Raw genomic sequence first — 25,497 nt, 5'->3', positions numbered from 1 at the left:
CACTGGAAGCCCTCAGACCAAGACTGAGATGCAATACTATGATACAAAATTAAATAGACCTCAAGTCACTTTAACAGTAGCAGTATGTGTTTTTGCCTAATCACATAAAAATATTTAGCTTTATTTTGTGACACTGACATTCATTTTATATTACTTTAACGATGTTCACTTGGTACTACTGTTTCAGACCCCATTCTTTGCTGGCCATGCTCCCCGGGGTTATCTATTCTTTTCTGTTCTGCTGATTTACAGACAGCTTCCACAGTCCAACTGACCAGATTTCTGTGTTCTACAGAAGAAGTCAGTTGTGTATCTTTCCTCAGGTGGACACATCATGTTCTTTGTCATTTCTTCCAGAAGGCCTTGCAGCAGATCTCTTTCCTGAGTTCCCCTGAGATCTTCCTGTACAAAGTTAGGTTGTTTAATGATGAACTTGGTGGGGCTGGACCTCCCTAAGGAAGATCACAAATTACCACCCATTCAACCCCCAAAACTGAAGTATCTAGAAAAGTTTTACGTTTACGTATGTGTACCGGATCATTTGTGGAGCCTGACTAGCACTTTCCAATAATGAACACTGATATGAAGAATGTTGCAGTCATGACAGGAAGACTTGATTAGTGGATACAGAGAAAAATAAGTCATATGCAGAAGCCTGTAAATACATCTGCCAACAGGAAGGAAGAAGCAGATAAAGCAGACAGCAGCAGGCAGATAGCATGGACAAAGAGAAACTGAAAACAAGAAACAAAAAAAAGATAATATGACAGTAAAGGAATGAATTATCTCAGGAAAGAAAGCCAAAATCTTATCATCCAAGTCATATAACCAAAATGCTACAATTAATATATCAGATCCAGCTCAGAGAAAATTCAGTTTGCAAGCATAAATGATGGTGCAGTGCTCTTGAAAGAAGAAAATTTGATGATGGAAGGAAAACCTTGGGAGCATAACGCAGAGCAATGCAAGGAGCAGTCCCAGGAAGCCAGGCCAGAAGATCAGCATGTCTAGCAGGGATGCTGACTCCCAGCAGCTGCTCAGCTTTGTGCCAGAGAGGATTTGTGGCAGTGCCCTTGTGACTGCACCATCAAATGTGTGAGGGCGGCTGAAACCAATCATGGTGACCTGGAGTAAAATGCTATTGCCACTGGCATTTTGCTACAGGTCAATATAGTGCAGCATTACCATTTAGTGAACAAAATAAGTTGGTTTTGCACAGAAACTCTTTCTTCTTCCCTTTAGTTTTAAGCCATTTCTTCATTTACCATTCTACAATATTGCTTGATATTTTTTCGTTTTATTGCTGTTTAGTAGCCCATTCTGCAACTAGAACAGTATCACAAGGCAGCCTAGCATGATCCAATAATTTTGGTCTCATTAATTTAGAAGAGGTATAAAAGTGGTGGCACAGAAATATAAATAATACTGTACCCACAGATGATAGAAAAATGTTACAAAAGGTATTGGTGTTTTCAGATGTGGGTTTGCATAAAAACACTCTATGGTCCAACTGAACAGCAAAACTCCATCTGCTTCAAAGAGAGCCAGCATTTCACCTCATGAATCCAGCAGCTGGATTCCTTTCCTGTGTACATATATAGGAATAAACTTTTGTCTATATGATACTCAGGGAAAAAGAATGTGCTCTGAATGCTTGCGCTCAAATATTTTGCATGACTATTCACATCATAAGTGTTCATGCAGTCAGTTTAAACATTAGTGAGTTTAGCAAGAAAGCAGATGTGTGTGACTTAGGTACCAAAGCACAAATTATAAAAATTTTGAACAAAAGGGTAGTTGAATAAACTACACACAGAATAATTTAAATCATTAGGAACTTATTATTTGCTTTCCTATGTTCTATCCAATTAAGAAAAAAGTTGAATGTAACCACCTCAAACTTTTCCTACCACAGTTTTTATTAAAAGAATAATGTCACTTTTATTAAACTTCAAACTGCATCATGTCCACAAAAAAGAAAGCAAACAAGACTACACGTGCAAGTGCAACAAAATCATGTGAGATGGGAGAGACGCCTAGGGAAAAGAGAACTGATGTTTGCAGCTGTATTCCTAACCAGTCTTGGCAAGGCAGTTGTGTGAGAAAGCCAACCCAAGTGTCAAAAGTCTCGAACAATCAGGTGTGGTGAGACTGAAGGCCGTAGAGGAAACAGCTGGATGGCAATGACCTACTGTATTGACATGTATAACCCAAATTTATCTTGGAATCCTTAGCACTTATAGATAGCAACAGGATATGTCACAGTGACTACATGTGTCAATCTAAGTGACTTCCAGACAGGATGAGAAAGCTGGTGACCCACAGCGCAGCGTATGTAAAATACCAAAGAAAGCAATGTTAAAGGCTGCAATCCAGCAGCCAAGGGCAAAAGTTAACCAGATGATTAATTCACATGTTCCATTGTCTTTCGCAGACAGATATCCATCATTTTTCCCTCAAAAGTCAGTGCTGCCTTATATTCAATGATATAATATAAGCATACAAGCAGTATGCTATATAGACAGATTTCACACTCAGTTGGAAACTCAGACTAGGTCTTCATCACATTTTGATTGAAAGACCTTTTATCTGATCACTGTTATAATGAAATATTCCCAATGTACAGCACTGTATACCACAGAGTCACGTAGGAATATCACATTTTTGATTAATATGTTTGCTAACCAGAGAAATCAACCAAAGGTCTGTTGGAAACAGCACTCACAAATGGTCAAGCTTTGGGACAACATAATCTGTAATGCAAAACTTGCATCTGCTCAGCAAACGTGAAGTGCCATTAACTCTAACAATTCCCTCAAATTTGTGCTTAGAACTACTGCTTAGACAACCTGGACATACTGCTGAGGCTCCCAGGGTGGCATGGGTCTCCATTAGTGATAAAGGAAAATAGCATTCAATACTTTTAGGCTGATACTTTGAAGTTTACTAGTAAGAAGAGCCTAAAAATAATTTCTTCATCATAACCACGCACTTTATAGTCCAAACTACTTTGGCAAAAAGATTTCAAGAAACCTCCTTAAAAGGTGCATAAAAGAGCATCCTTCAAAAAAATGTGTCTGGAAGAAAGTTGGGCAAAGGGCTGCCACTAAGCTTTACTGGGAACATTGGACTTGTATGGAGGGAATATAGAAAGGCTGAAGAAATTAGTAACTCCTTGAATGCTCAGCACTTCTGTAAATCCAGGTGGCCAGGGGAGGTTTTCAGACCATCAGGTGCACAAACTGGACTTATTCTTTAAGGATCATCTTTTAAAAGTGCTCAGCTGCCTCCACTGAGAACAGAAAGAAAGAGAGATCTAATGGCTCATAGGCTGGGTTTTGGAGGTTGGGGTTTTCGGGGTTTTTTTCTTTAAAAAACAGTCTCTAAGATTACAAGTATTGTCAAACCTGTGAAACACGAAATGGCAAATTGGGATCACAGTTTGGGTCCATCTAATCTGTTACTTTACTCACTAACACTTCAGCAGGACTCAGGACCAGATGTCTTGAAAGGATATGACTCCCATTAGGTCTCATGCTGATCACTAATAGTTCCCAAGTAGTTTAAACACTGAAGGCAAGATGCTTTAAATCTTTCTCCACATTTTTTTAAAGAATCAAGAAACATCTCTCAGTAGGCAATGTAACTGTATTGGTTTTTTCTGAAAATAGTACTTGCAAATCTAATTTACTTTTCATGCAATAATCATTAAAGAACATTAAAGAGAAAACATAAAGAATATTTTCTATTAAAAATAAGTAAGCAGTCAGGAAACACATTGTGTTGAAAAGTTATCTTTTATCGTTATCAAAAGTTATCATTATCTTCATGTCACACTCACGTTATAGAAAAGGGTTCATCACTTCTGGTAATCAAGAGATGGACAGTCTGGTCCTTCTTTATATTTCTATAAAGCATGTCTGAGCCCACCAACGCATCATCTTTGGAAGACACGGAGGGGCGATACAGAAAACTCCAAGGGAAAAATCAAGTGACATGACCAAAATGTTATGGTGAAATATGTGGTAGGGATTAGAAAGGAAACCAAACGTTCAGAATCCCAACCCTATGCTTTAACCACAAAACCAAATTTCTTCACTAATACTGAATTAACCCAGTAACTAAAAACAAAGGAAAGCCAAGTACATATATTATTTGTATCTTGCCACTTTAACAAGTCTGATAAAACTCAAGTGTCCTCAAACTAAATAAGAAGCAACTACAAATATATGTTTAATGCCAGCGTGGTAATCAGTTCCACAAACCAAAAGTACTAGAAAAGCAAGGGAAAGTAACCTCACATAAAACTGCTTGCTGAAGCTGGTAACCACACATGCAGCCGTAAATGCACTGACTGAAAGATCTACAGGTATATATACAACTGACAAGAAGAGAATCAATGCTTATGTTCAACTACAGCAGAAAGACTAGCTGAAAATAAAACAGAAGTCTTAAAACTGTTAATTAAGACTCAAAAAGAACCCCCTTACAAAAGAAATAACCCTAAGGAATCTAAAAAACGTCATGGCATCCTACTTCAAACAAACCTTCTTTTTAAAATCACAATGAATCAGAGCTAGATAGGGACTAGGAAGAAGTTATTTTGCAGAAGAGAAAAACACAGGTACTTTTCACTGAGAAGTTGTTTTTCTGGTTCAGCAGTTCTGCAGCAAGAGTGGCCAGATCATTTCAAAAGTGAAAAGAAAATCAATTACTTGTTTTTATTTTAAAAGAGTCTCCCTGTGGGAATAGGTGTGGGCATGAGAGCTCTTTTTAAACTTCATAATATAACATGAAGCAGCCAATGTGTTTTTTGGGTTTTTTTTAAAGTACTGTCATGTCATTGCTCTGCTTACTGGGTGCTGGAATGATTTTTCTCTATTTATGATTCTACTGATCCTTATCAAAATGCATCTGGGAAGCTTTTAACACTAACATTTAAAACCAGAATATTTATTCAAACAGCAAAACAGATTTCCAAGGCTGCTATGCGAGTTCACTGATGACAGCAAAAGTCTATTTACCCAATTACCCTTGAGTTCTGTGTGCAGTAGGTTTCTATCAGATTTTTGTCTGAGCAAATCAACATTTTCTGAGAATTGAAATCCACAGGTAAAGTTTACAACTAACCTTGCTATCTTCAATCTCCTGGGTTTTTCCTTGAAGTGCTCTCCTCTCTCCAAAGTCGCAGGTTGACTTTAATGTAAGCTGACAAGAAAGCATCGAGCTCTCCGCCCCAGTAAGCTCCAAAGACTTTGACGAATACTGCTGAGAGCCGGCAGGGCCAAGGTTGGGTATCGGGAGGGCAGTGTGAACAGGCTTTGACCCTACGGCTGGCTGTCTTAACTTGGAGGCAACCCCAAGTACAGGCATGGCTTCTATAAAAGTATCTTCTTTCTGCCAAAGAAAATGCTCCTGACCTCAGTCTGGTAGACTCCAGCTTCAGCAATTCCAGAACAAATACTTTAAACAAAAGTAGCAGTCATCTTTTCAAAACGTCTTAAAACAATAATATTACGAGTTTCACGAGAAAGCAAAACTTTTCCTTCATCTCTCCCCTTCTCCCTCTCAGCCACTCACATGCGCTGCTCAGTGAGTCAGTGGCTCTGTAAGACTAAACACTCCTTTGGGGCGTGAACTTTTCTTGAAGGTAACTGCCACAGAGCTGCCTGTCTGGGATTAAAGAACTCATAAATTCGCGTTCTCTTCTTTCTACAGCATTCCAGGTCTGTGCGTTAAGTGAATGAAGGACAGGAGAAAAGGGAGGAGAGAATAGATGAAACCTCCCTGTACTCCAACTGTCAAAACAGCTCTGAGACTACAACACTGGAAGCAGAGACCTCTTCCTGACTACATAAATAACCAGCCCACATCTTAAAAAAAACAAACCTCTTTTTTTTTCTGATTTAAAAAAAAAAAAAAAAAAAAAGGACCTGAGTAGTGGCCAAAGCAAACAGCTGTTGGAAGAGCTTTTATCCCGGAAATAATCTCAGCAATGAAGCTGTTTGTCTGATTCCTGGCTATTTTTCACTGCTGACAACCACGAGCTACGGTGTTTCATTCCCTGTTCCTCCCGTGAAATCAGGTTAAAATTGTGCAAGAGCGTGGCTAGGAACAGACGTTGAATCACAGTGTGGGTAACGTCTGTCTGTGCTGTGAAAAATCCATACAAAAACACAGAGCAGGATATAGGAAAATCACAAGCATTGTTAGAAGATTTAGTCAATACAGCTTTTCAGAGTTCGTTTTTCTTCTTTCTTTCTTTCTTGGTGGTGGTGCTAACGTCATCTATTCAATGTTAACACTTCCCTTTCTAAAAACATTTAAAGCTCCATGAAGTCCATGTCCAACGCATCATTTCTGCTTGTTGCTCATAGAAATATTCTTGCTGGAAATACAAGACAGATAGGCAAGCAGAGCAGGCTATAAAATGAGTCACAATGGACAGTCCAAATTGCTGAGCAGCGTAAATGCTTACTTAAAAGGACAACTGAAAATTCCTTTGAGAGCCTATAGTAGGGGAACCCATGTTAAACTGTAATATAAGGAAAAAAAAATGTGTAGAAATGCCACACCATTAAAATCCTATGGGATTTTATCACCCAGCATTATGGACAAAAATGTTCCATATGTTTTTCTTGTTATTTCTTCCAAAACAAAACATAGCGAGATAGGATGACCTGAATCCTATTCTGCCACTAATGTTCTACATGGTATTAACTATGCCTTCGCTGAATAGTATGTACCATTAACACTACAGATGTAAGCCCAAGAGAAAATAAGACCCTTACGGACTTTTAAGTTCTCAAATTAAGGATGGCAAGAGTTAGAAAAAGTGTTGAAAAGAAAACAGAGTAAATGAGAAGCAAGCTAAAAGGATCCTCTTAAATCACCCTTTGAAATGTGTAATACACAGTATTATCCTCTACCTTTCGTTACAAAGATCATACTGACAGAGTAGTTAAAAATTCAACTCTCTATATTGACATATAAACTATCCCATTCTTGTTTGTAGTTTGCAGGAGTGAATCTGACCTGGTTTAGGAATCTCATGAGTTTTCAAGTGTGTGTATAGAGGATCAGCAAACCCATTTCAGCATTCTCTGCTTATCTTCTCTGTGGTTTTGCCACCATCAACAGTAGCCGCAACGGGCTTTCTGTAAGACTGCACAGAGGTAACTAAAACTGCATTTTAGACAAGTTCAGCCCACAGGATCCACCACTCTGCTCCAATGACTGGAATATTCTTGTTCAGCATGACATTTCAGGTCTTGTGCAGAGCAAAGGGGAAGAAAGCTCCTTGTGCGGTCCGCATTTGTTCTCCAGCATCATAAAGCACTGTGGCTGTATAAGGAATTTAGGTTTCTTAGGCACAACTGTTAACAGTTAACGCTTCAGAAAGTGCACATATGCAAAGGCTGAAGCGGACCACAGGAAAAGAGGGATTTATCTCTTGCAAGGTTTGAGGAGATGGAAAATCCTCGTGAGGCCTGTTAACCAATGATCAGAACAAAGAATAAACTAGAGTCATGAGACAGATACTTTCTTAGAAAGAACTTTGCCAAAAAAATGTAATTGAATCTTATTACTTCTCAGGGTTATAATTTTACAAAGTAATGCATTATGGTGATCTTGCTGTTCTTCTTTTGAATACGAATGATGAGGTCATGATACCCACAGTCTCTTTTGCAACCTATTTTCCCAGCACAGAAACCCTGAAAGTAACAAGTAAGCAAGCTTACTAGGAGAGAGTCATCTGTAATACATAACCAACAGGGTTTAGGAAACAATGATGTGAAGCGGGCGTTACTTTTTCAAAATAATTATTACTCTTTCAAAATTATTGTTGATTATATTATGACTTTTAAGCTAGTACCAGGTCAGGGCCATCAACTTCAGAACCCCATTTAGCTAGAATTTTTACAATGATAAAACCCAGAAGTGCTTCCAGTCTACTGAAGATACATAGAAGAATCTACAAGATTATTTGCAGGAATCAGGAAAGGTAATAGAGGAAAACAATAATAATACTCCATAGGTAAGAATGTGGTTACAAGCCTGATTGCAAGTCTGGTCTTCCTGGTTTTTGTTTTCTCTCATTCTAATTCTAAGTGAAAGATAAATAAACAAACATCTGTTATCCTTAGAAATCACTTAGCTACATTTTTTGCCTGAAACGCTTTTGTGTACCTCATGATGAATGTGGGTTTTATGAAGGATATCAGGGGAAAAGAATATTTAACAGCTAAGCTTCAGTACTGTTTTCCATGCAAACAGCAAAGCAGAGGATAAAGCATCTGTGGACAACATGCATGAACTGGCACCAGATGCAGGTGCTGGTGGTGGAGCTGGACAAGAGGGGGATGGCAGAAGGTGTCTGGGCGCACAAGGGTTATGTAAGGGGAAGAACAGGGTATAACTGTGAGGAAAAGGAAAAGCTGGAGGCTGCAAAGAAGAGCGCCATGTTAGGCATCGCACTGGCAATGTGAGTTTGGTGGGATTGTCCTCAGCAGCTCAGGAGTGGGGACCTAAGTGACCATCAAGCAGGGCTGCTATGGAGAATCCAAAGAATGAATGAGGATGATTTAGATATGTGTGAATAGTTTCCAAACAGAAAGAAGGCATATCTGTGAGAAACCAGGGGTGAAGTTGCAAGCAGTGGCTATAACCCAGGGCTACATGAAATCAGAGACAACACCAGACTGCCTGACACGAAGGACAAAAGTATTGTTTGTAAGATAGAGAAAGTGAGTAAAAAGATATGGCTGACAGAAACAAGGGACATATATCTTCACTCGGTTACATGAAGCTGATAGAGACATACCTAGAAAGTGATTGCAAAGAAACAGGTTAGGCTACACATTGTACAGAGAGAGGACCCGTACATTTCTAATTTACCTGCTTAGACATTTATCAATCAGCTTAGACATCCTCAAGTCAGGCAGGTAGGTAGGGGACATCATCTGGATGCAGGAGGATGAACACAGATCATGACTGAAGCCTTGACACAAGGGAAATGAAGTTGTGCAGCAAGGATTAGAAAGTTATGAGGAAGTTAGAAGACAACTGAGCTGTGATAAAAAACAGGGCAACATTTCAAGTGGGATGTTAGATAAGGAGGTAAAAGGGGAAAGAGAGACCAAAAAATGGAAAAACAACACAAATGTCTAAATACAATTCTTAGTAGTCTTGTCAACAGTAGTGGCTGTTCCAGCGAAATGTTGAAGGCAGGACCCTTTCTTTAGCTAATAACGATTTAAAAAGATGACAATCTGGATATAAAGCATGACTCTGAGTGTCAAGCAATCATTTTTACAGAAATTATGAGTTAGATGAATGATCTGTACCTCAAAGTAAGACAGTATGCATGCATTCAGTATAATAATCCCCTCATCCCATAAAAAATGTAATATTTTTTCATATAACAAGAATAAACACACCTGAAAGCCAAGTCACTTCACAAAAGAAGATATCTGTTAGTTGTAATATTAAGGTGATATTAACGTAATATTTTGTTCTCAAGACTTAACAGGAACAACCATTCTTAGCACAAAACACCAGCACAAATGTCCTTTCCTTCATTTCATCTGATACCAGAACGAGTCCTGTGAAGGCTGCTCCCCTTCTGTACCCCCAGCCCTCAGACAAACCACTCACATGAACTGAATGGACAGCTGGCAGTGTCTCCCAGACCACAGGAAATATCAAGAGAGGGGACACCTGCCTCAAAAGTGGAGCCAAGAGATTTGTTTGCTCCTTCTGGTCTATGATCTTCGACAAGGAAGCTGTTGCATGTGTCCAGGGTCAAACAGGAAATGTCAGGGGTGCAGAGACTGCAGAGGTCTGTTCTGAGCTGTTTCCCTACTTCATCCCACTGGTGTAACAGCTGTGTCTATAGCTTACGTGAGATGGGCCAACTTCTGAATGAGATTGAATGTGCCAATACAGTCATATATTTTTGTGCGCACTGATTTCAGGTTGAGCAGAAAGTTTTCCCAGCTGGGGACAGAGAACTCTTGAAAAAGCAACAAATGATACTAAAATACTGAAGGTACATGAAACGTTTTTTTATGATTTATTTAATAAACTCAGGTAAGCCAGGTTTAAACTTTTATAATACAAGTAAGAAGCACACCATGTGTCAGTTTGGTGTAATAAAGTATGTTCAGTCTGCCAGAGAATGATGAGACAAATAGTTTAGCTCTGACTCATGTTCACAGCATAATTCTACTGACATAATTTCTGTTATTACAAAAGTCAGGTGAATCCATTAGTCTCAAGGTAAGACATATAACAAGTATTTAGTTCTATCTGCAAGTATGTAATGTTACTGAGTAAGCTGCTATTGTTTTTCTTAACAGTTTGGAATTCCCAAAGATATATAATCCAAAGCTCAGTTACAGTCACAGAAAAAGGTGCATCCGGCTTCCTAAAGGAAATCCTTCTGCTTTGGCTGAATGTTTGGGGAAGTTTTTCAAAGGGGACAACTTTTAAATAAGGATATCGTTTTATCCTCTGAACAATTTGGCCCTTCAAAGCTCAGCCAGGACTTTATGATTTTGAATGAAATAACTGATAGAAGTGACAAGAACTTTTATAAATTTTATTACTGCTGTACACTTGTAGCATGTTCCATGAAATGGTTTCAGATCTTTATGCATAATTTAGTACCATACCTCCTCGTGAAGTATGTAAAATGTACTAAAATATAGTCAAGAGGAACCATGAGGCTAAATGACCTTCCTAAATCTATATGGGGCCTCAGTACTCTCTTTCTCAAGTAGGGATTTTTTTGGTTTATACATCTGTGTGGGTTAAAAATTATAATTATTTCTCTTTGTTATGCACTGTATTTAATCATGAAGTATTTGGCTCAAAGGAATCAAGCTTAAATACTATAGGATTGGGAAATGTAAACAAAAATTTTGTAAGGATAAGAAAGGACTAATAGCAACTGAACACACTATGTAAGTATTTACATACTGACCTACTGACTAAACCATACAGCCAGCTGGTAAAGCTTAATGAAAGCATCAGCTTTCCCCTTTGGGAGGTGGAAAAGGAAAAAAAAAAAAAAAAAAAAAAAAAGGATAATCCATTAATCCATTTGTTCCTTTCTAAGTAAATGAACCAAACAACAAATGCTGAAGACTCTCAAAGCTGTTGTTAACTGCAGCTAACAAGGAAACAACCCCCCCTCCAGTTATTTCAATCTGCATAAACTGGTCTGTAAGATTATATTAATCCTAAGAATCACAGTGCCACCTTTTCTTTCCTTTCTTCTTTGCTTCCTCAGTTTCTCATTTACAAACCCTCTCCAGGGTGCAGTGTGCCATAGCAGGCATGCTGGCTTCTCCAGCATTCTTCTGGCCACTGTCAGGTACCTTCTTGCTCTTGCATTTCTGGTCTCTTCCCCAGCTGGCTTTCTGTCTCTGAAAGGACTTCTGGCTTTGTAACTTTGCTTCTACCTTTGGTGGGCTATGGTGAGTTGCTGGTTTCAACTCCTGTTTGCCCTATATCTTTCTGCCTTAGAATACATTACAGGCACATGACTTCAGTGCTGCATTGTCAGATGAGCATTTCCCTCACTTCTCAGGGTATTTAAGAGTGTTCCAGCTCTCTCTGGAGTTACTGCAGAAATGTCTAAGGTACACACCACAAAAACAAACATTTCTAGAATGCAGGATAAAGTTCTGAAGTAATAACATTACTTTCAGTGGAAGTGGTAGGAACCAAATTCCTGGTCTGTTTCTATTAATGTTATTAATGGAAGCAGCTTTGCTCCATTTGAAATTTTGACCAAGGTTTAAATTATCTCTTGTTCCCTGCCAAAAATGGTTCTCCTATATTCTCTCCAATAACTACTGCTCTCAACACAGATCCTCCTAGAATAAAATTCTCCCAGTGCACACACACCCTAAAATCCTGATGAAATATTTTATGATGCTAAGAAGACATTTATTAATCCTAATTAGATGAGAATGAAGTTGACAATATTTGTGGGTTAATCCAAGTTGTTTTGACTCTTGATACTAAGTGTGAACTGTTCAGAACTTTCATCCAAAATTTCTTGGAGAATAAACTTACTATGAAATTTTCTAATGAACTGTAAAAAATAACCCATTAAGATAAACTGAGACTAAACAGGAATCTGCTGAATATCTGCCATCAGGTAGCTGGCAAACCTATGTTTTCATCTGCTGGAAAGGGAAACTTTCCTCTTACAAGCACTGTGGATCTGATAAGAGGGTTTCAGAATCATAGCTATGCTGGCATTCACTTCAGAACTGTAGTGAAAAACTGCTCCATAAGGTTCCCACTGGTCTATTAAAAAAAAAAAAAAAAAAAAAAAAAAAGGCAACTTTAAAAAAAAAGCTTAAAAACATCTGCTACAGTCATGAGCAGACTCTTGGCCAAGTGCGGCAACAACAGTAAGAGACTTTGAAGTCAATCAGCTTTGCTATCACCAGCAGATACCCCTGCAGTCAATGGAAATTACTGCACAGAGAGTTTGGGAGATATGAAGAAAACTTGTTCTGCCAAAAATGTATATAGGCAGCAATGAAGAAAAGAACAATTTTTTTAATAATCAGGAAAATGGTTAGGCGTGAAAGGTTAGCAATAGGTGTTAAAACAAAAATAGAAGACTACATTAATACTTAAAGAATACCTAATGAAAACAAAGATGGATAGATTTTCAGAGACTAGCTTTGATATTTGACTTTAAACAAGTGTGAACTGCACTGCAGCTGGAAGAGAACTTCTGACTCACAATCTACTGTCTGCTTCCTTCTTGCTTTGAGACCGTAGTCATTCAATGCTGGCTTGCATCACCCACAATTTATAATACCTACTGTGCTAGCTATACAACCTCTATTCATCTGCTTCCCTGTACCTTGATCTAAATCACAACTATTGCATTAATACTGCCTGTTATTCCCCACTGCTTATCAGTACAGGTGAATGATCAAAGCCACGGTTTTGGTTTCCTGTTGGTTTTTGCAGATAGTCATCATAACTAATTTTGTTATCAAGTAAGCCTTCCTACAATACCCACATTATTTTCATTTTCTTTAATGATGTAAATATTTCATATTTATCCTACATTTCCTGTGATTTACACTAATTCAGGAGATACTGACAGGAATTTTAAAGGCAAGATTTCCTACGGCAAACTTAACACACCAACATAAAGTATGGACAAACATTGTAGCTCTTGGTGAAGACTTACAAGCTCACCATTACATCACCTTCCCTGACACAATTCCCATTGGAAAATCTGGCTTTTACCTTACTTTGATGCTGGATGGGTGTACTGGGGGAAGCATTAGGCCCCATGGCAGTGTTAGGTTTACAGTTGGACTCAATGATCTTAAGGGTCTTTTCCAACCTAAGTGATTCTATGATTCTATATGCCCCATTTCCATACACTTTCTTTGCACATCTTCTACTGCCAAAGGTCAGAAGCAGCATACTGAGTGATGAATCCTTGTTCTGTCCAGTTCTGCCATTTTCGATCTCAAATTCTTAGGTGAAGAAGAGATATTGTAAAGTGCCTTGAAGTCACACTAGGATTTTTGTTTGGTTTTGATAAGCAGACATGCTCTTTCTGCCCATGCCTTTGTGCTATTTGCCTGCTCTGATTGAGAAGTTATGATAACACTATACAGAGCCCACATTTTTTAGCAGTGTTTCTTCACCAGGACTTATCACCACACTCACTGTGGTTTCCTGCCCTGGGCTTGTTCTAGACCAGCTTGGAGCTCTGGAGGAGATGGTCACTCATCTTTACCTGCAAATCATTAAGCAGACAGGCCTTGTGTGTCAACGAATGAAAAAACTTCACCATGTACAATTTAGCTGTAAGTGGGTGCTCTTCTCTTTCAAATAAAAATTGGCTTAATGCACATGCTAAAAATCTCAAACATCTGCCTCCATCTCCTGTTGGCCACATGTGAACATTTCCTAGTTAGCCTTGAAAGCTTGTGCCTTGCTCCATTCTGCTGTGATCAGAGTGAGCTCCAGGCCAACTGCTGAAATGGATTCTGTATGTCACTAGACCAAACCTTCCAGGTTTTTAATCAATAGGTGTCAAGGATAAACTGCTGTTTCTCATTACCATAAACCTCCCGTCTATACTACACCATATACCTTGTGCCATCTTATCAGAAATCTAATATTACATTACAATAGCAGCTTTTCAGGTCAGCAAACTATATTTTCTCACTGCCACTCTGTCTATAGATGCATGATTTTATCTTTTGTGTGTACATATGAGTACACATGTTTAACATGTCTGATGGTCATTAATGCCCTTTTAGCGATTCACCTGGGTTGTTTTATCTTTCACAAAAAAAGAAACACTCAATAGCACACAGCTGTCAAAAATAACTTCAAATCCTGCAGATGTTAGATGTTTCCTTCCTGCTTCTCAGCATACTGGGGAGAAATATTACCTTACAGATGTGGCATGTTAAAAAAAGGAGGCTATGGTTATTTATTATATTGGACTTACCTTCAAGTGCAAGAAAAGTGCTAGATGGGAGACAAATGATAAAACTCCTCTCCCAGCTTTCATCCATCAGTGGGGCTTTTAGAACTGACATATGTAACAAGCATATGGCAGCCATAAAAGCAACATCAGCATTCACAAATTAAAAAATAAAATAGAAAGCCAAAATAATTTTGTTCCACCTACAATAACCCTCGGATGAGCTATGAAGAAAGCACAGTTTTATCAAAACCAGAAGGAAGACTAAATTGGTTGCTTAGCTGGAGCATCCAGCTAAATAGATACTGTTAGCTAAAAATCAGCAAATACTAAGTTAACAGCCACTAGTGAAAATGTCAGCAGTGGCATGCACACCTTCAGTGGTGACAAAGGCAGAGATCATTATCTACAGAAAATGTCTTCATTACAAATTTATGTAGTATCACAGCCAACAGTTCAATAACTTTGCTGATAGACCCAGGAAGATTTTCAGCTGGTACAAAACTCCATAACTCCAGCTACTTCTGTCAGTCAAGTCTGAGACCTACTAGTACAGCCTCTCTCTACATTTAGAAAAGGTATAATTAGATTCCATACATTATTCCCTTTTATTCCTTTACTGTTTTCTTTTACTCTCTTTGAAAGTCTTATTTTTCATTCCATTCCCTTCCCTGCACCCAGTGAGAGAATATTCTCCAGAATAAGAACAAGATGTGCAGGCAGTATTTTTATTTTCTTTTCAGAAACCATTATAGCATAGCATTACAATTTCTGCAGTACAAGTCACCTGAGCAACACTGGGATCTGTAACTCACAGACTATTCAAAAATCCACTCCGACAACTTGTCAAAAGTTTCTTGTCTTTTCTGAAACCTACTTTAATTTAGGAAATTTCCCAATATCCCACAATATGGGATTCTGTTTTAACTCTCTTTTCCCTCTTATTGTTCTCCTTTGGTTCCCTGAGTCCTCTCACTACCCTTTACAAGTCTCTACACTTTATATCTCAAACCACAATCTAGCAACTTTTACTTATATCATCTTGCTTCTGTTTGGCCTTCTATGGAGCTTCTTGACTCTACTGTATCTGAGCACTTTCATTCTGCCTTACATGATAAAGCTGAAGCAGCCCAGTGCCTAATGCCATGGGATGTTACTGCAAGGAATAGGACTCTGTGCTTGCTTCAATATATTAGCTAAAGAAGGGGAAAAAAGAATAAAAATGAAAAGATACACAATGTGCAGTCTGCTATCTGACCTGGAAAAGCTTTCTTTCTGTGATTAGAGTTTGAGTTCCAGGCTAGTTACACTCTGCCCAAATTGATTTTCCCACCCTTACAGAACTGAACTCTGTTCCTTGTTATATGGGTGTAAATCTGCAGCAAAAACTTTGAACTTCCAATGAGTAATTCTAGATTTATGCCAGAGTAATTGAGAGCAGAATGTAGCCTCTTGGTTGCTCATAAATATTACACTGTTTAAGATTTCTATCCTCCAACACATTTGTGAACATTCCAGTTCTTTACCCTAACCCTCTTTTTTTTTTCCTTTAGGCTATTCTACAAGTTGACACAATAAATATTTGGAATTTTCAACACAAATCATATTTGGAAATATTTTACTTCCAAATCAAAGGAAAACGTAACTACTCAGAATGTATATATCAAGAGAAGCTTTTTTTCCAGAGAAAATCTTTAAGAACGCTACAGAAGAAGCATTTTTCAGCGCTCATACAGGCAGCATGAATGACTGTCCAGCTCTTTTTCAAGTCTGCAGAACAGTCATTATTTCATTAATTTCTAGACCACTGTGAGTTCAATTAGCAGATACCTCGAAAAGTTCTCTAAATCTGTATTTTTAAAACTATTTTGTAATCATTCAACTCATTACAATAAGATGTACTTTCTATGCTTTGGATAAACTTTATCCCTGGTATAAGTTTAATTAACTCCAGTGAGTTTTCCTCCAGCAGGAAAGAATTTATTGTTTATATTATATGCCAACAATTTGTTAGATTTAACAAAATACGAATCCTTCTTATGTTATAACTTTTGTTTAAAAATTTATCCCAGTAGATTTTTATTTAAAACAATTCTGCTGATAAAGCCACCCTTTGTTTGCTGTCCACAGAAGCCAGCAGGGTCACAGAGATATGCCTGTGCGTGCTAGTGGTTTCTACCCACCCCGTTTGTCCACATAACACCAAAGTACCCTGAGCTCAGAAATTTTGACATTGTCCAACTGGGACTAGAGAATTGCTTTTCTTTGATCTGGGATTCAAGAGTCCCACACTTTCCCTCTCTTTGATGAAAGACAGTTGGTTTCAATTAAAAAAAGAAAAAAACATTCAAGAGGAGACTTTCCCAACAGGAAACAGAGTTAAAGTGAGTCAAACCTTAGCACCGTAACTTTTGGATCATAACCTCAGCTGGGTGTGAATATCCCCAGTTATTTCAGACTTCATCTTAGGCTACCTCAAGTTCTCACTAATTATATCTGGACTTACATAGTACAAATGAAAGCAAAATCTTAGAGACAACCCATTCCTTAACATGGCTTCAAGCTAGGCTGTTGAAAGGCTAGAATTTTAAAGGTCTCCGAGTAATCAATTCTCACTGATTTCAATGAAAGGGAGGGGAAAAATCCATCCCTAATTGCAGTGGTCTCAGGGAACCCAAGAACCAAGCCCAATTTCCACAAAAATCTTTCCACAGACAGAAATCTTTCCATAGACTTCGATGGCCCCATGTGCTCAAAGTTCTTACTCAAGGACTCTGAGGCTGGGATTATATTATTCATTTATGTAAATCAGTTCAAAGAAAATGTAGAAATTAGTGGGGATGGTAGAAACTTTAGGACCATTATGAGGTTTGCTTAAATTGGCAGGCCAAACTATTCGGCATCACTTCTATGAACTCTTTGAAGCAAAATTGGCTTAAGCAGAAGCTCTTCTGAACTGATTAAAAAAAATTATCAAGGCTGGTTTTAAAAATTTATTTATTTAAATTCTCTTATTCTACTAGCAGCCAAGTTGAAGTCAAAACTCATCTGTGAATGGAAAAATATCATTTGAATGCTAGTAAGTTATGTAAAGGCTGAGACTTTTTGCCCAGAACTAAATCTGTGAACGTTATATTGAAAGTGCCAGTCTGAGAAATCAGGAAGGGATTTAAAACCTTAAAGCTTCAGATGCTTTTTAAATTACTTTGAATTGATATAAACATGCTGGTTTTCTCCTTTCCTGAGTGTCGCTGAGAGTAGCCATTGTTTTTTTGCCATGACACTCACAATATGACCAAAACTTTTATTCCCAAATGTCTTCCAACTTCTAACTCCCATGCCCAGATTTTTGACACTAAAGGTAGGAGTCCTAGAGTCTTTCTGAAGTATATTAGAAATCTTCTTATAGCTATTGTTTTTCTATAGATAAGACTGTTCTATAATGGCGATGGGAAGCAGTAGTAAATCTGAATACTCTTTTCCTATGTGTTTCTATAGTGAATAAGAGTCATAGCCACAGACCAGGACACAAAGAGCTGTACAGAGAAGAAAAAAGAGCCTGTCCTCCTTTAGGGAATAGCAGGGGTGAGAGACATCATCTGGATTTTTCTGGTGATTTCTCACCATTGCCTAATATGCCAGTCTATTAGAAGAGCTCTGAACTATGAAACAGAAGACCAGAAAGTCATCACACCTATGATACAAAGAAAATTATTGTGAGTGATTATGATCTTTCAGCTAGTAGAATGCAGATGGACCAGAGTAGATACTCAGAAAAAGTATCTAACTGTAGGAAAAGCAAGATGGTAGATTATCTATCTATCCATCCAACTGTCTATGTCAAAAATGCTATGAGAGCCTGGCCATTCATTATTTTCATGATCATTTTATGCATACATATATATTGAACAAGTAAACAGTACTACTGTATTCTTATGCTTACAGTATTTATGAGTAATGGCTTGGATTTTATGATAGTTTCATCATTACCCATTCAACTGTTCTTCAGCTGATCAATGTAGGAAAAAATCCAGATTATTATGCATAGCCCATGACTACATTTCAGTTAAAAATCCTATGACTTAAACTGCCTTCTAATCCTTCCAAAGCCCTTAATTATATATATTTGAAAATGTACCCTATAACTATTATGTGCCCAGATTGAAATTAATACTTGGTTTTCTTTCCCCTTTTAAAAAATTCCTTAGTTGCCATGATTTTTTTACTTTAAATATTCTATACTAAATCCAAAGTTTTATTAACAAGCAGCTCTTAAAGGGCAGAACTGAAAGTCACCAGATATTTTCTTCTGCTTGTAGCGCAATCTATTTTGAAACAATCAGTGTGTCTATAGAGTTTACTAGGTGTATGCATAAATTACTGTATTTTTTAAGCTATTTTTAAGTCAAAGATGATGAGGTATAGATTAAAAGACATGAGTTCAATTATAGCGAAATAAGCTAAGGCGTGCAAGTAGCTTTCAGCTGTACACTAGCGTAATATACTTCTTAGGGCTTTGATCCTGCAGCTCTACTATATACTCAATTCTCATTGCCATCAGGAGTTCAGTCATCAGATGCAGGCTATAAAGAAATATCTGTTTCAAGCCATTAAGTGGAACTTGCAAGTTGATGCTGGTGGGAGTTGTGCAGATATGGGACAGCAGCCGGCTCTGAGGTTTTTGCTAATTTGTTCACCATCTTTTGAAGCACAAAAGCAGGAAAGGATACTGCATGAAATATTAAATCATCCCACATTTCCAGGAAGGTTCTGGAACTATTAAAAACTTCTACTATAATGTATGAATGTTAGTTGGTTCTCCAATAAAGCCAGAAAAATTGTCATAGAAGGAATAAACTTTCCACTTATAACAGCAGAGTACATGTTTGGTTGCTATCCACTGGGCAATACAACACATTGAGCACTTAACAACTGTAAAAGCATGGGCTGTTATATTTCAGGCAATGGTGGTTTCACTGGGAAATTAATTTAGATATTCCTCCAGCTTTGAAGCCATACAACCATCATAGTTTTAAATTTGTAAAAATATGAGGATAAAGGTGGCAACAAAGGAAATGTATCAGTAAAAACTAGATAAAATATATTCAGAACGTCTACATTTCAGCCTGAAAACTATTAAGTGCAAATTATTCTATCACTACTTTTAAAAGTAGTTTTACTCCTACTTCTTGTCTGTAAACTACTTTGTTCTCTTTCAAAATTCTTCTTTCAAACTGACCTTTTAAAATTACATTTTAAATCAGGCAGTGATCAATTTCAGTGATTAATTACAGCCAAATAAGTACTGAAAAACTTATATCTTCGCTACATTTCTTCCAAATATTTAACTCTTTATTTTGAAAGTGTTTCATTTCAAAACATTCCAGATGTTTTACTTCAGGATGTAAAAAAAACATTTAAAACATACTAGATCAAACAAAATATTTTTCTCTCTCTAAAACAATTTAAAAATTTTAAAATAGATTTGCACAGCTGTAGCACAAAAGAATAGCTGATGTTGGCAAGCAGCTGTTGTGCAACACACATGTTTTACAAACGAATCATAATTGTTTCTCTTGAAACTTGTGCTCCCCCATCTGTCTGTTGTATCCGTTACAGAGAAGAACATGTCTCTATCAAATTATGAACTACATTTTGTATTATGTTAAAACACATGTCTAAACTTGCCCAAAGCAAACCTATTGAATTACTTCCCAGACAGCTGCCCTTCCTGCAAAAGATACTTGACATCTTAGTGGAAGAATAACATTGAAAAAACATTGAGGCTGCAATTTGAAGCCTACTTACTTCTTCAACCATTTCACCAACACTGGTCCATGGAATAGCTATTAAATTTTAGGCAAGGAGACAGTAGGATTGGGGATACAATTGAACATGGCAAGGGAGCATTTGAGAAGACCAGCAGAAGTCCCAGTTAAGACCTGGTCTGTACTGAGAGAAAGGAATCACTCTAGGGAGTAAGAGGATTAAAGGAGTAGAAGGGATTTTGCCTATTCTAGGACATACACAAACAGGGATTCATCTCATGCACCTTTATAGATCTAAGTCTGAGCAAGCCAGCCCCAGCTGTAACTATGCTCAATGGACAGAAACTAGAGTCTGATTTGAAGATGAGACTAATCAACCTCCTGAGATGCCTATTTCCTTCCACTGATCATACTGTGAGTCTCCCTTAGATATGACTGGATTTCAGACACTCAAGGTTAGTTTCAAGTTACAAAGAACATCGCAGAAACACTGAATTAAACTATTCATACCTTTGTCCTCCTGCCTCCAACATAATTCTCATCTTCATGTCACAGCCCTCTGCCCCTTGGTAGTGCCAATCATGTTTATGAATTGAATGGATCGATTTTTAAATAAAACCAAGCTTTTTTTTTCAAGGACTTTTTTTTTTTTTTTTTTTTCTTAAGGGTAGAATAAATTGCCTAATCTGATTCCAGTATAGCCCATAACTTTTTGTGAAGAATGGAAGATGTGGCTTCAGATCATGTCTTGTAGAAGACAGAGTCAGACTTGAACCAGACAGAACCAGGACAAACATCCCAAGCTCTGTGTTCTGTCTAAAAAAAGTCATCATGCCACTGGCAGTTTGGTCAACTTAATAATATTTTTGTTTGATTTAATTATCCATGTCAAAAACAAAGATTTTGTACTCCTGGGGCTCTGCATTTTAAAAAGTAAAACCATTTTTTTTTAACTTTTTTTTTTTTTCATTTGCCTTGCATTGGCAAAAAAAGACAAGCAATATATTCTGAGTCAATATAAAGTCAATCTCAAACTCAATAACATGAGTTTCATGTTACATTGCAATTATCCAACACAACCCGAATTTTGGTGCCATGGGCAGGAGCATTCTACATCACTAGTCATCAAAGATGTGTTCTGAGACTGGGACTGTGCACTGGTCCCAGATGTATGCATGGTGACTATGTTCCATCCGAAGCCAGGGGAGACAGGAGCAACTGGTCCCACTTGCCACAGACAGGGGATCCTTTGCATATATTTGGACTGCAAGTTCTTTACGTCAGCATCTCATATCATATATCTCTAAATTGATGGCTCCCAAACTTTCTGGACAATTTTTAGTCTACAATACTGCTGCAGGCTTCCATGTACCCTCATTATGAAACTAAGAATCAGATATTAAAGGCCAGCACTGAACACAACACTGGCTTTGCTGTGACCTATGTGATAATCTGAGAACTGCAGTTCTGCATCAGGTAGCACAGTGAAACCTGTTTCACTTAAGCACAACACTAAGCCCAAATAGCAATAAGAAGACAATGCAATTATTTTATTCTTCACCATACATACGGGACCATTCAAGTGTTGAATACCATTAGAAATAACAGTAGTGGGATAAGAGAATTCCACAATCGCAAAATTCCTGTGAAAGAAAAATTAGTCTTATAGAGTGTAAAATCAGTATCAAGTCTCAACAACTTCTGTACATACCCACAAATTTGGACATAGTTTTTGGTAAGTAAATAATTGGTCACAATGCAGCTTAAAGTCACAGCCTTGCAACAAACTCCCACCTTTCATTGATGACTAACAGTTTTAATGTGCAACACAAAACATCCATTTATGAATTGAAGATCAGGCAATTATCTCCAGTTCTCATCTTCATTCATGTGGAAAATTGTTCCCCAAGTGCTTCCAGTCAAACACTTAATGCCTCTGACCAGCTACTGCTAGCCACATAGTAACAATGTATCATAGAATCACAGAATGTTTTGAGTGGGAAGGGACCTTAAAGACCATCTAGTCCCAACCCCCCTGCCATGGACAGGGACACCTTCCACTAGACCAGGTTGCTCAAAGCCCCGTCCAACCTGGCCTTGAACACTGCCAGGGAGGGGGCAGCCACAGCTTCTCTGGGCAATTCGTGCCAGTGTCTCACTACCCTCACAGTAAAGAATTTCTTCCTTTTGCATGCACATCCAAAGCTCTTTATCAGAATTCAAGAAGTAATAAGGTAGCAAAAGGAATTCCGTACTTGGGCAAACTTGACAACAATAGCTATTTGCATGTAAACAATCTGTTGCGCTGGTTACTTATTGTCCTTAGGGTATGTCAGCTCCAGAGTATTACAGCAGAATGACATCAACATATTTCATAATTTAAGTGGCTGAAGGACACCAGCTTATAGGAATTCTTCATTAAAGCACTCCAAAAGGTATTTATATATAAAAATCAGAAACCTTTTTTTATCTTGGCAATAGCTTGTATGTATTTAGCAGGAAAAATATTTTTAAAAATTAATAGTCAATCAAATCAAATGACTGTTTTTCCACTTGTGGTTGTGCTTTAGACATTTAATTATTTCTGCACGCATTCCACTCCTCAAAAATGGTTGCCTATGCAGGCATATAGGATGATACTACAAAGTCTCTTACCACACATTTATCCTTCAGTGTTGATGCTTATGGATGGTCCTTACAGCATATTTTGGCTCAAAGGTGCAAACTCAGTCTTTATTCTCTCTCTTTGATTTATTTTCTGCCCTCAGGATACAAGAACTCTAAGAATATCAGCCCAGAAGTAGCACAGAGCTATCTAGAGTATTTGTTACGCTATGATTGCAATTCATATAACCTCAGCTGGCTTGACATCACTGGTGGCAAAACCTGCTGATAGGATATATGCATTTTTGTCTAGCCAAAGGATTGAAATTACTTTTTCTAGCTAGAAGGACAGTTGCACTTCCTGTCACTCCATGTATTTAAGGACCACAGGATTTCATATAGCTTTAAACTGAAATGTTTATTGATTTACAAGTCAAACTGGGTCTATGCTAAGGGCTTTAGGGAAATTTCCCACTTAACCCAAATACTGGCTCAGCCCCACTGACACTAATAATATAAGGAATATCAATGCCAATTAAATACTAGTCTGCTTATCATCACAGAAATACCAGAAATGTGCCTAAAAAGGGCTCTCCAGAGGGTATTCAATAGACCCCCAAGCACGGAGGGGGATTAAGTACATGGGCCACACACGTCAGATCACTGCCTGAGCATTTCTTCACTGTCTCCCACGAAGGGGATTATATAAATTTGCTAAGCAACCTGTTCCAGTGCTTTACCTTCAAAACATTTAGAAAGCTTTTCCCAGCTCCCGGTGTTTTGGTACCAGCATGTATTCTGGCAAAGGAAAGGTTTGGATGACAAGGGAGTCAGTGTACGAGGGTGGCCTTTGGCAGCAGGAAGTATTAGGGTTGTTGCTCTTGTAACTTGGGAAGTTGCCCTAAAATCCTTCTTGTGGGCAACACCTCAGGAAGTTTAGTCAAATTTTATCCTGTCACTGATCATATTTTTGAAAAGTCTAAATCCTTGCCTACTGATTTTATCACATCTCACACTGCATTTTTTCCACAGAATTTCAGGCCAGAATGGGAAAAGAATCCATTACTATTAATAACTTTCCTTTTCATACAATGTTACTGTAGTCTTCCCTTCAACAGGTACTTTACCAATATACAGGGAAAGCAATTATATATATAAATAAATATGATACATTATATTTTTAATATAATAAATCAAAATATGGTCCAAATAGAAAGACAAACACTTTTAAATAAGCATACATTTAAAAAAAAGGTCTCTGATTCTGTAAACATTTATTTGTATATTTAACTCATAATTTGTGTCAAATTTTAGCAAAATCAATTAATTAGTGGCAATCATGTAACTAAATCTTTTTGAGGGCTCTTAAAATTCCTTTTCAATTTCTCCTACAGGGTAATGTCAAAGAAAAAAGAATAATTTGATGATGCTACTATTTTGAGATTCAATTGCATCTGTTTTATATAGTGATGTAGGGTCTATTTCATAAAAAAGCAAACTTTCATGATTACTAAATAACAGTGCATGTAAATTGCTGATTATTTTAATATACTTCAGAGCTCAAAGCCTTGGTTAGTACTTTAAAAATTAATTAAAGTAATAGAATTACTTTATCTGTAGCCCTGGCAGTTTAATAATGTCAAACATTTGCGTGCCTTAGTAGCTCAAATAGATCCATCATTGGTTTCATACAAGGGAGGGCTGGCCCTCGTTGTACTCTGCAGCTCTTGACAGACCTGAGCACAGGTGGAACTGTTAGTTTATAACAACTTTTTTATGGTTTTTTCTATAAGAGGAGATAAAGACTTTTTCCCATTCCCTACTCTGAAGGAGCACACATTTTCAAATGCAGATCTGTGGACAGAGGCTACATCTAAATAAGGGGTCCTTGGGAGCAGCTCTGAGCTCCCATACACACTAGCATGCCACACACAACTCCACACTGCCCCAGGCTCTTGTCAACTTTCTCCTTCTTCTTCACTTTCCCTACCTCAGATGCGTTTCAATCAATTCCTCCCACCTCCAGAAAATCATGGAAACAGGATCCTGGGAAATCACATCACATATTCACAGATAGGTTAGGATGCTACCTAAAAAGTAAATTGTGGCACCAGACTCTTATCTTTACCCTCGCTGTACTGCTCAGGGACCACAGCGAATGTCATTCCAGTTTCAAATAACCAAGGAGCAATGCGCTGTTGGGTCTATCTTCACATCAAGTAGAGATGCAATACAGCTGCCAGACCCAAAGGACAATCTGTTCATGATTCAGTAATAGGGAATTCCTCAGTCTGTTCTAATGTGCACCAAACTTAACCCACATCAGCTTCCTCTGCAATCAGGTCTACTGTTTTTTTGGTTGTATCTGGGTTACCATAAATATCGAATTAAGTGAATTTGACTTACAGGCAAGAAGCTCGTTCTGTTTCTTTAATCTATATTTCAGCAAGAGATTGGAAATGTGCATGCACATGTATGCAGATTGGTTTAATTTCCACCTTTAAAAATTTCATCTAACACTTGGTTTTGGTTTTACTCTTATTTAACTCTTGGGCAATTAAATTGATTTTGCCCATGCAATTATACCCAGGCACTCCAGAGTAATGGACACGTTTGAACAGTGATTAGAATTGA

At 37.7% G+C, this 25,497-nt stretch overlaps 1 protein-coding gene across 9 annotated transcripts in view; it reads right to left on the bottom strand.

The window, feature by feature from the left end:
- The window catches only part of NAV3 (neuron navigator 3), a 563,787-nt gene that overhangs the window by 271,630 nt on the left and 266,660 nt on the right, over positions 1-25,497 (bottom strand). For 7 of the 9 annotated variants that reach the window (XM_074870634.1, XM_074870635.1, XM_074870636.1 and 4 more), the window contains exon 1: positions 5,131-5,373. The exons of the other annotated variants lie outside the window; for them this stretch is intronic. In XM_074870634.1, the coding sequence (XP_074726735.1) occupies positions 5,131-5,373 (243 nt within the window). Of the gene's footprint in view, positions 1-5,130; positions 5,374-25,497 lie in introns of those variants that run through there. 9 annotated transcript variants of the gene reach the window in all.

The sequence above is a fragment of the Strix uralensis genome, chromosome 5 (assembly GCF_047716275.1).
Source record: "Strix uralensis isolate ZFMK-TIS-50842 chromosome 5, bStrUra1, whole genome shotgun sequence".
NCBI lineage: Eukaryota > Metazoa > Chordata > Aves > Strigiformes > Strigidae > Strix > Strix uralensis.
This window is presented reverse-complemented; position numbering and strand designations above follow the sequence as displayed.